The 12,316-nt window shown below is 27.5% G+C and overlaps 1 protein-coding gene across 4 annotated transcripts in view; it reads left to right on the top strand.

The window, feature by feature from the left end:
- The window catches only part of MFS16 (major facilitator superfamily transporter 16), a 119,235-nt gene that overhangs the window by 32,833 nt on the left and 74,086 nt on the right, over window positions 1-12,316 (top strand). For all 4 annotated transcript variants that reach the window (XM_075378337.1, XM_075378339.1, XM_075378338.1 and 1 more), the window contains exons 3-5: window positions 4,233-4,311; window positions 8,807-8,942; window positions 12,000-12,081. In XM_075378337.1, coding sequence (XP_075234452.1) covers window positions 4,233-4,311; window positions 8,807-8,942; window positions 12,000-12,081 — 297 coding nt within the window. The remainder of the gene's footprint in view (window positions 1-4,232; window positions 4,312-8,806; window positions 8,943-11,999; window positions 12,082-12,316) is intronic.

Here is a 12,316-nt window from a genome sequence, read left to right as displayed (position 1 = left end):
GTTAAAATTATTTTAATTTGCAATTTTATCATTAGCGTTACAAACAACATGTGATGAGATTGCATTAACAAAAAGAAAACCTGCATTATAAAAATGTACTGTAAATTAGTTTAATACTCATAATCTTAAATGAGGCTAATGTAATTTAAATTATTTTTTATGAGCATTTAAAATAAAAAAATGGTATTAAAATATAATGAAGGGTTTTTTTTAGATTTATGATACAAAATACAGACTATTTGAATTGCCCACTCAAGAAAATAATTATTAATTTCTTTTTTGTTCATTTAATTATTATTAATACTGTATTGTCATTAAACTTAATTTTAAAGTTCAAGTGTGAAACTATCACTTTTTCAGTTAAAAATTAAAGATAATTTGTCAACTTAATACAACATTCTAAAAATTATTGATTATAGATTAACTGTGTGGATTTTATGTTGTAAATTGTCATCCGTTAACGTAAATAATTTGTTATATTAATGTATACAAAATAATTTTTTATGATTAGTAGCTCAATCTGGATTTCTGCACTCGCCAATCTAGATGATTTTATTTTATGAAATTAATGAATTAAATGATGTCATACATGAGAAGTACATGACTCTCAAAGTTTCTTCACATAATATAGTTCTCCAAACTATATTCTTGGAATTCTCAAGGAGAATTCGAGGAGAAATTAATGATCTGAAGTAATGTAAAAAATAATTATTTTTTATTTATCACGGAACTAGGCTTACGTATAATATTTCAACACACTTGTTCGATGACAATAATATTACATTACTAAATGATTTTCTTACCAAGAAAACCTAATCCTCTCTCACGTACCTGTCTATATGTTAACATTGTGTATAACATGTTAATGTTAGTCGAGAACTACTAATTACTGTAGACTACTTATTACATATGATGTATTCGGTTAAAGAAAAATTAGTTTTGAAAAATTAACGGTTGTCAAAAATTATTTAATTAACTAATGAACTTAAAATTTATTTTATTTGAAAATTTTAACCCCACATGGTATTTTACAATTGCTGAAAATATTACAAGACCTAATAACTGCCTACATTAGTTAAAAATATTATATATATTAGTATGCATGTATTATTTATGCAAAATTTGTTTGAAATCTTATTTTATCCCATCTCAAAAAATCCTTCACTATTTAAAAGTTACTTCTTACTTCACTGCTGGTGACATAGGTTATAAGAATCGTATCACTCCATCTATTCACTAGCTTTTTGATACCAGTCCTTGGTAATGTCATTAATAAATAAATAATATGTCTGTGAAGAAACCGTTTATCAGAGATAATGGAACTCTGGACTTAGATTCTTTGAGTCCAGGGAAATTATAAGTTGGTTTATATGACAGCAGGCTCTGATAAATCCTCTTCTCTTGATTAATAGGGTTGAGATTTAAACATTGTGATGTTTGAATCTTTTTTTTTTCATGTTCTATGTTCAGATACAATTGAGAAACTTTAAAAAAAAATTTTTTATGCGGGTCAACAGAAAACTCAATTTAATTCTCTCTTAAATTAGAGAATCCCTTGCTACCATGAATCTCCTGCTCTTTTTTAAATTGTAACAGAAATATAAATGTTAGCCTATTCAAACCTTTTACAAACCAGATTTACCTTTAGGGAAAAATAAAGACATAATTCCATTGATATCTACGTTCAGGCTCAGAGGCCTCCCAAGCCTCTGAAGCATCTATAGCTCCCTTAATTAACAAAGGTTAAAATGTTGCAATGTTTAACTATTATTTTTTTAAAGTATCCTGTTTCTGATGGCCAGCAATAAAACCACATCAATTTAAAATATGGACCATTTGCACTCCCAGAAATAATTAATTTGTGTCTTCCTTAAGTAAATAAAAACCAAAATATTGTGTGACATTTGTCACACAATATTATGGTTTTTATTTTACACTGAATATTTATTCAGTGACTTATTATAAATATTGTGTGACTTAATATGGTTAAAAATTTCAGGTCGTTGTGCTTAGGGGATTAGACTACCTCTCTAGCCGTTCTTTTTAAACAAAGGATAGACCATTATTTTTTAGTGTTATACTTGCAGGATCAGTAATTCTATTGTGTCATAGACATTATGTCTTCTTTTATCCCCATAAACTATAGATCCTCGAACTCCTTAAATTAATAAAAATGATGATTTTCTAACTTTGAATAATTTTTCATTTTATTACTTTCCCAAGTAAATCAATTCCATCAGTAGTTACTGGTCTTATGTGGTCGTCGACCAGCTGAAGCTGATTTTTCCCATGAGTACCATAATGTAACAAATCCTTTTTATTTAGAATATTAATATATTTGCTTTTCAATTACACCTCATTAAAAAACTTATTATTTAATTTTTTTTCATTTCAGTATACCAAACAGATTTTCATATCATGAAGTATTGCATGTACAGGTTGAAAATTCCTTTACAACATGTGTACTAGCCAACACATTAACTGTATCCGACTGACTGTACGAATTGCTTAAAACAATATAAATTGGTCTTCTAATGTTCTGAATTTACATTTTATAATTTTACAGAATTGAATAAAGTACACAAAAACCAACTTTTTCATGTGTTACCTGTTTCTTTCGCTTTTAATGTAATTATTTATTTCTAAACTGAATTCAGTTAGGTGTTGAAAATTAGGTGAATCAAGGTTTTAAGATGATAATAGAGTAGAGACAGTTTTAGTATTGTTTACCTTGTAAAGATAACTAGGTCTGTGTGAACTAGGTCTGTGAGATGTATTAAGATGTTTGGTTGAGTTAATTTTATGATGAGAGATGTTAGCCGGATATAGAGGATGACAAAAGTAGAATATATTAAAGCAGATATGCAAAGATATTAAGCAGATATGAAAGATATTTTAAGTATGCTGAGTAGGTTTAAAAGATTAATCTGGAACAGAAAGGTAAATTTTATTGATGGCAAAAAAGTTCTACAGTTTAAGAAAAGAATGATGTGTGATAGGCAGGAGATAATTTTTAATGTATTTTTTTTCTTAAAATAGAATTATTGATAACAATGACTTTATTTAATAGATAAAGTAAAAATCTTAATTGACATCATTATATTCAATTAATTTACTATTGCTATTATTATATTATTCTACAATTATATGATAGAATTTTTTGATCTCTATGTTATTTTAATATTAATTATTTATATATAATGTTTTTGATGAATTAATAAAATATTCTTCATTAATTACAATATAAATTTTCCTTATAATAATTTATCACTTTTAAATAGAGACATGATGGAGTAAAATTAATAAATAGATAATTAATAAATAGAGTAAAATTAATAAATTATTAAATAGAGACATGATGGAGAATAATATTAATAATATAGAGTAGAAATATTTCAATACTAGAATAATTGCTACATGTAGTGGTGAGTTGTGTAATACTGTCATACTTGAAAATGAAATGGCTCCTTTTAGTAAGGTAAAAAGAGATACGGACTAAGGAAATATGTAAGGTGATATTGATTTATTTTCTTTTGACATGTTTAGTTTTATTTGCTTATTAAGATTCTGCAAGTTCGAGCAAACAAGACTGTATAAAAATTGATGAGGGGATAAAAATATTTTTTTAATTATCTTAAAAAATATCAGTTTTATAAAAAAAAAATTGTGGGATCAGTTAGGAAAGTACCAGAAAAGTGAATGATATTGATTACGTTATTATAAACGACTGGTTAAAAATTTTATGATGTAGAAAATTTAATGGCTATAAAGAAGAGAAAATATTCAATGCTGATGAAATAGGAACACGCTTTATTATTAAAATATTGAAATCTGAAATAGATAAATGTATTGATGGAAAAATTACAAAGGAATTTTTAAATTTATCCTAAAATAATAACTGAAAAATGTTATTTGTTAGTTATTAGGAAGTTGATATATTGCTGCAACTGTGTGGTATGAACAAATTATTAGCTTTTCAGAATTTTGTAATCTATAAACCAAGAAGTAGACTGTAAGATATTATGAAGTAAATCGTTTAAAAACGGAGTAGATTGATTTTTTGCAGAATGCTACATGTTTTTACATTAAAAAAAAAAAAAGTTACTTCAATTCTACTATAGCTTTTGATCCAAAGATTGCAGTCTTTTTAAAAATATTTCTTTTAATTCCTTACAATTTAAAAGAAGTATAAATTACAATCATTTAATGTGTATGTTTTTTTGTGTTTATAGATGGGCCTGATGCAACCAGACTACTCGGTGCTTTGGACTCTTCATTCCTTTTTGCTTATGCTGGTGCTATGTTTATTAGGTAGGAAATCCACCCGATTTTGGTAAATTTTATACTTAATTTTGCTGCTTTCTTTTTAGGATTTCTTCCTTTTTACATCTGTATCCTCTTTTTGGTATTTACTTATAGTTTTTTATGAAGTAAATGGGAAACAAATTTTATTCAATATTAATGACAAGTATAATTTGTTGTTTCTTAATAAGATATATGAAGTTTTTATTCTGTAATGCTTGCTAAAAACAAATCTGAAGTTAGAATTTTTCCATTGTCTTTGATTTTCAAAAATTTCAAAATTATAAATTTTGAATATATATAAAATTATTTTAAAATATTTAAACTAAGAAACAGTTCTATGTGGGTGAAAGAAGTTAAAAAAGGAATTACAGAATTAAATATTTAAGATGAAATGATTAACAATAGAGATTCCTTTAGTAAAGATATTCAAAATTATAAAGTTTTACAGAAAAAACCAGAAGAGTTCGCAGAAAGTGGCCTGAGAAACGTATACAACTACAGACACAGAAAATGAAAGAATACTGGGCCAAATATAAAACTGAAACATCCAAAAAGGAGAAACTAAAGAATTAACTATTCTATGTTGTTAAATGTAGCTTCTTATGGGTTTATTCGTTAAAAAATTCCTTTAAATAAAGTTGCTTTTATTTTAAATTATATTGGGTTGTTATAAATAATTACAATTTTTTTTTTTAAATAATAAGTTGCATTATAAATAAGTAAGGAATTTTAAAAAGAAAAAATATAATGTAGAATCAATGTTGTCAAAGTTAGCTTTGGCAAGATATTTATCATTTTATGTGTAAATATATATTAGATTCTACATATCTCAATGAACAAAAAATGTTCCATGAAACAAATTACAATTTTCCCTTTATTTCCCTATTCTCCACTATTTTGTGCTTTTTAAAGAAAAATCTGAAGATCAGATTGATGAATGCTTATATATTTGATACACATGTTTATACAAAATTTCTCTTATAAGTGAAAAATTAAGTTGTTTATACACATTCACCAATTTCAAGATGGCATCCAAATCAAATTTTTAATCTTTTACATCTTGATAACTGTTAGTTTTATCAAAATGCGTTTTATTTTTATTAGTTATAAGCCTTTTATTGTGAACAAAACGACAGCTCATTATTCAAATCAGTTGATAAACAGCTGAGATATGGCTGAAATTGTTAAAGTGGATCCCAAAAATTATGTAGTCTGATAATTTTGTGTTTAATTACTAACAACAGAGATCATTAGTAATCATTTTTAATTCTGTTAGTGAAGGAAGTGAATTAAAAGTAACTAATAATGATTTTTATTATTCATAAGTAAAAACGGACACAAATTATGGAAAGGTACATAATTTTATGTTCCAGTTAAAACAATTCAGCCATACCTTAGTTGTTCATAAACTGATTTGTACAAACATGGTGAAATTTTTTTCTCAATAAAAGGCTTAACACATCTAATAAAATGATAATGATGATAAACAATTTTAATGGCTGCCTTTTTCAAAGTTTACATTTTTAAACTTATTCATTTCGTTGAAGATATTTTCAGGTACATGTATACCAAATTTTATTAAAATATCTTAGTCTGTTCTTAAGGTATAAAAATTTCTATTGAAAAAACACAAAATGGAAAAGGAAAAAACAGAAATTAAATGAAGTGAGGTAGGGCGCTTGTACACATGACCTTTAATGTTTATTTTGATTTCTTGAATTAGTCCCTTAAGTTTGGCCTATACCTCTGTGACAGTTGTATGTTGTTTAAAAAGAATAAAATTTAATAAATTATATACAATTATAATAACAGATTTATTTATTTTAAACCCAATTTAAGCAACATAATTATTAAATAGATGTAAATAATTGCAAACTGGTTTTACTTTTAACCCTCTAACAGTAAGGTACAGGTCAGATATGACCCAAGCAGTCATCTTCCTTGTACATCTCTCCTTCACCATTTTTCACAAGGTTCAATCATCAAGGAACCCTACAAGTCAGTTTTAGGGAAAGCGTCACACTGCCACAACTTTCTGGTAAGTGTTATTGTACTTCCTCTTACATGTTTACATGTTCATGTTTGGTGTCAGGTCAGATCCGACCCAACTTTACCTCTAATGCTATACTTTTCTCAGCTTTTCGTTCCATGTATTTTATTGAATTACCCATTTGTAAACATGTTTTATACATTACCAACACCTATCTCTTTTTTGCACTACCTACCCTCTAAATAATGATTTAAAAAAATGGTATGTAATAGTAATAATTAGATAGAAATCTTTTTTTATTTGTAGTTTTCTCAGATGGTGTTCATCTATTTTGTACCCCTGAAAAGGTTATAGCTGAGCTTAGAAGTATCACAGAAGTATCATGTGATACTTCTACGGAATCCTCAACATAGCAGATAAACGCTTCTTTGATTTTTAAATGGAATTGTAACTGTGAGCAATTCTCCAGTCATGATCATGCTAACTTCATAAAAAATCTTGCTTTTGGACTAACTGAATACTGATGAATACAAGACTATAAAATCAGTGCATTTCAAGAAAACTGCGATTGATTCACTACCCAATCCTTTTGATTCCTTACTCATTTTGGGTAAGGAAGTGCCAGAAACATCTGCATCAACACCACCAACACGTAATCCATTTGTGAAAAGGAGGTGCAAATTTTGTGATCCTTCAAAGGATAGGAAGGGAAATTTATTATTTTGTGCAACATCCAACAGCTGTTATGTGGGGAACACAAAATCATTTTGTGCCCAAAATGTGTTAGCAATCCTGATGATTCAGATTACGTTTGATTATTTTCTTATGTTCCTGAATTTACTCAAGAGTTCCAAAATTCTTATTTTTTGAGTTATTGCTCATAAGTAGCTTTCATATCAAGTTTCTATGAAAGAAATTGTTTTTTTAATAAAATAATGTGAAACATAAATGAAATAAAAAATTAAAAAATTTTTTCAAATAAAAATTTTAATTTATTTAAACAAACTTATGTAATTTTTAAAAATAATATGTTAATTATAAACGTCATTAAAAGTAATGTAAAATAATTGTGATTAATTGTTAAGTATCCGATTATTTTTACATTGTTTTTGTTCGAATTTAATTCAAAATTGTGATGATTTTTCAAATCACAACAAAATAATTTCTGTTTTTTTATTATACTTTGGTAAATAAAATTGTTTTTACAAGCTGAACTTCAATTTATTTACAAAAATATAAAGAAAACAAATGGTGGGTTGGATTCGACCTGACCTTATGTGATCCTTCCCTTTGGAGGGTTAATTTCACTAGAGAAATTATTTGAAGCAGCCTTCGTCGATGCAATACACTGTAGTAGCCAAGAATTTAATGATTGTCTCACAGTTTCAAAAATATAATTATTACCGTTATGTATTAATGCAAACTTTTATGTGCTTTTCTTTAATTATTTATTAATTTTGCATATTAATCTGTTGCTCTGATCAAAGTTTTTATACTTAATGGTTTTCCTTGATCCTTCAAACAAGTGTTGGAGTGGTTCCTTGTGTTGTGTAGAGTACTATACATTCCCTGGCTTGATCTGTATATTCATGTATTTAAATAACCTTACTTATTATTCATCAATCAACTGTTGTCTTCTTTGAAAGATGAAAAGTTTATGTGACATGTTTAAGTTCGCTGTGACTTTGCAGGAACTTATATCTCATTCCAAAAACAGTTCTATTATACTACGTCATGGAAGTCTATTATGTTATCTTTATTTGAATAATATTCCTGATTTCACATTCCTTTCACAATTCCTTTTGACTATATTTCTTAATTCTTGGTATTATTATATTATGATCCTGTTTCATTTGACTCTGTTAAAAAATTATTATGAAGTTGTATCTGATTGGCTCTTTTACATAGAAGTATGAGGAAGTGCAGAAAATATGTTAAAATAATTGGATTTACTGATGGAGAGAGCATATCAGTACCAAGAAAATAAAAAACTCAACTGGGGTAATGTCTGAACATAACAATATTTTGTCTTCAAAGAAAACATTTGTTACAGTTTGTAACAAAATCAACTGCCTTTTTTTCTATTTTGTTTTCAGTAATAACCTCTCTTCTGATCATTTAATAAAGCATTTTAGGTTTTAAGGCATTGACTGCAAAGCTTATTTATAAAAGAAAAAAATGATATTGTATACACAATGGAAAAATTATTACTTCATCATTATAATATATTATATTTATCTATCTCATTATATTTATCTATCTCAGCATAATTTTTATCTAATGTTATATATTTTTTCCTCAAAGATATTACTCCGAAGATATTATTTTTTGGATGAAATCCCTGTATAATTTTTGCTATAAATATTAAAGGATTTCAGTTATTTTTTCTTGTCTTCAGATAATTCTTGTGGTTTTTAAAAACATTCTCTATGATTTTTTAAATTTATACCATTTACAATATTAATTGTAAATAAATGCAATTTGAAGTATTATATTGGTTTTCTTTTTCAGTGGTATTGTTGCCGAACGGGTAAGCTTACGATATTTCCTTGCCCTTGGAATGATATTCTCTGGTGTTGCTTGTTATTTACTGGGAATTGCAAAAACATATAACATTCATTCACTGTTATATTTTATACTCGTACAGGTATGATAACATTAATTATATTTCTATATATTTAAGTATTATTTAAAAAATTAATTGCTTCTGGGTTAATTTGACTTTTTAATTGGATTTAAATATAGAAATAGTTGGCTGAAGACTAAATGAGACCGATGATTGAAACACACTACTTAGTTATACAGCTTGTAGTGCAAGACTACGATACTTCTCCCCTACAAAAAAATGAAATTATTTATACAAATACATAAAGTTTGGAAACCAGTGACTTCTGTCCAACATTATTATTTCATAAGTTGGCAACACTGAAGTTGTCATAGGCAGACATCATTGTTTCCTCATTGCAGAGAATCATGTGTTTGTATAATATAAGTATATAATCTCAGTTAAAAAATGTATTGGTGAACAGCACAATAACAAATTTTATGTAAACAGTTGTAATCAGAAACTTTATCTTAGATAGTGTATTGCGAAAAAGTATATGGTAAAAATCAACATATTTGGGAACTTTTCAAAACTACATTTTATAGCTTATGTTGTGTGTGTGTGTGTGTGTGTGTGTGTGTGAACACAAAATACAAACATATTCCATATTTAAAGCCTTTTTTTCAGAAGTACTTGCATAAAAAAATCCTCAAGGAAAAGTAGTAAATAAGGTATTTTATTAATAATTTTTTTTAGAAATTATTATTATATTGTCACGTGTTCACAGCTCGACCAGGATATTGAGAGACTAACAAGTGTAAATGTTTTTATAAATACAATTTATTAATTTAAGAATATAGAAAATAAGACAAATCGATCAATAATAATGACAATAATAGTAATAATTAATGACAATAATAATAATAATAACAACCACAACAAAAACAATAATAATAATAAATTACATACAAAATAGTATTTTTAATGACAGGATATATTTAAAGGTAATTAAATAAATCATAAAACCCAGAATTCAGTCCAGTTAACAAAGCTCATTGTAGTGACTGCTAATATATTAACACCTTTTAACAATTAGCATTGTATTAACAACCAGATAAGATTAGACCAGTCTAAAGTTCATACAATTCCATTCACTTATATACCTTTCCTGTTTACTACACAACTACCCAAAAAATTTATGAGTTTAATATTGTCACTTTTATGATTGTCTAACAATAACTCGCTGAACAACTTCCTGGATTCACCCACTGTCCACATTGGAATGCTTGTGATGTCACTTTACGCACTGTTACTACACGCTAACTGATAATCACAATGAACATACCTCACAGCATTTGCTTTATATTGAATTTTCCCCTGGTCCAAGCAGTCTTGTATACATTAACCTCCAGAACCACAACATTCCTTAATTGTTGAAGCATGAGAATTATCGTCCATGTCCTTACATTTTCCCTACATTCCTACTCTGGTCTGTAACCCTTCTCATTAAACAAGAACTGTTGGAGGTGTGGCATTGATAGTATTACAAAGAACAATTGTTAAACGGACCTGTTAGCCTGAGAAAACGATCCCTTCTGGATTCCTTTCATAGTTATTTTCTCATACTTTCTTCTTAATTGAAAGGATTCTGTTACTCAGATCCATTAAACTGGTCTTGTTACAATATTATTAGAATAAGAAAGGTAATGATAATGATCGGGCTAAGTCTAGATTGACACATATGCATGCATCAAGATGATACTGAACATAATAAAAAGAAAATTCAACAGAAATGTAGGAGAATATTAGTTCAATTTTGGACCAGCTAAAGGAACCAGAGAAACGATATTGCTTCCCTGACAAATCCTGGAAAAGTTAACAGAAGAATGTTTGTTATATTCATCAATTAAATAAATCTGATTGTAAGTTCAGGAGTTTTTATTTCAACTGATGTAGAAATCAGAAATCAATGAAAGATTATTAAGTATTTACAAATCACAAAGCAGAGGTGGAAGTTAATGACAGTAAAAAAGATGTAAACTTAAGGAAGGGAGCGAGATATGGTGCCCCTTATCTCCTTATTGTATAGTTTATGTGTAGGAGAGAAAATTGAAGAAATAAAAGGGTATCAAATGTCAAATGGATGCACTGTATCTGCTTTCTAGATGACAATAGTAATAACCAACATGGGAAGATATGTGCTAGGTAGCAGAAATATTTTCAAAGATGCTTGAATTTAAATTTAAGGTAAATAATTGGAAAACAAAAACATTGTAATAAGTAAGAAAAAAAAGAATTAAAGATAAAAAAATAACGAAGTTGCTGGCTTAAAGAATTTTCTGTTAGTCAAGAATTATAGCAACAGATAAGTGTCTCACAGACTTTAACAAAAGAATAGGTTTAGCTAAGCAAGCATTTCAAATCAATCAACAATTCAAAAAAATTTGAATCAACACCTCAGTATTGTAACTAGGAAAAGTGTATTGGTGTGTGTTATTCTGACTTATTGGGATGAGTTGTAAACTATTAGAAAGCCACAACTTGATGAATTAAAAGCGAATTATAAAAAAATAAACATAAAATTAAATGTTAAAGAGAACTAAGAGAAGTGTTTATTAAAGAAAGTAATAATAACTAACTATTTTTTCACACAATGCTTCTTTTATCTACTAAATATTGTTGGTATAAATATAGTAAATTTTGAAGTATGAATTGTGAAAATATAAGAACAGTCCAAATTTGAATGAAAAGGCCATCTGCCTTTAATAATGATGTATGTGATGTATTTTTTTTTTTTATTAGTGACCATTGATTTCAGAATAAACGTTTTTTAAAACTTTAATTTTGAACCTCATTTCCTCTTCAAAATAAATATATATGATGCATGTATTCTTAAAGAATAATTGACTGTAAAATAACTAGCTGTTGCTGTGGTTCTTGGGAAGCAGCATTCTGCTTCCCAAGAAGGAGATAAATCATTTATTATTGTAACTGGAGATGGTTATAGCTGTAAAAAGGTTGATTAAAGTTAGAGGATTGCAATTCATCTTGTAAATTATTTGTTGTGTGGTGGTGTTGTTATCATTATTATTCGTTATTATAAATTGTTTGGTGTATATTTACGTTTATTTACATGTATGTATAATTTGTTTGATGTAGATATTTGGTGGTATTGTCCAAACTACTGGGTGGCCTGGAGTTGTGGCTGTTATGGGGAACTGGTTTGAAAAGGAGAAAAGAGGTAGCTAGCTGAATTAGTTTATGTTACTTTTAAGGGGTATCTGGTCGAATGAATTACACTTTGGTTAGATATGTCCTCATGCTCATCTGAGGGTAAGCGAGGATTTTGTTTAGGAATAGGAAATTCATGGCTGTTAAATATCTAAAGGAAGAGCAAATTTTGTTCTAGCATATATTTCAGCGAATTGCCAGAAAATCTTTAATCACCAATGTGTTGCTCCCATCCTGAAGAGAAC

This window comes from Lycorma delicatula, chromosome 11, assembly GCF_047948215.1.
Source record: "Lycorma delicatula isolate Av1 chromosome 11, ASM4794821v1, whole genome shotgun sequence".
Classification (NCBI taxonomy): Eukaryota; Metazoa; Arthropoda; class Insecta; order Hemiptera; family Fulgoridae; genus Lycorma; species Lycorma delicatula.
Note: the sequence above shows the minus strand (reverse complement) of the source record. Positions and strands in the feature narration are given on the sequence as shown.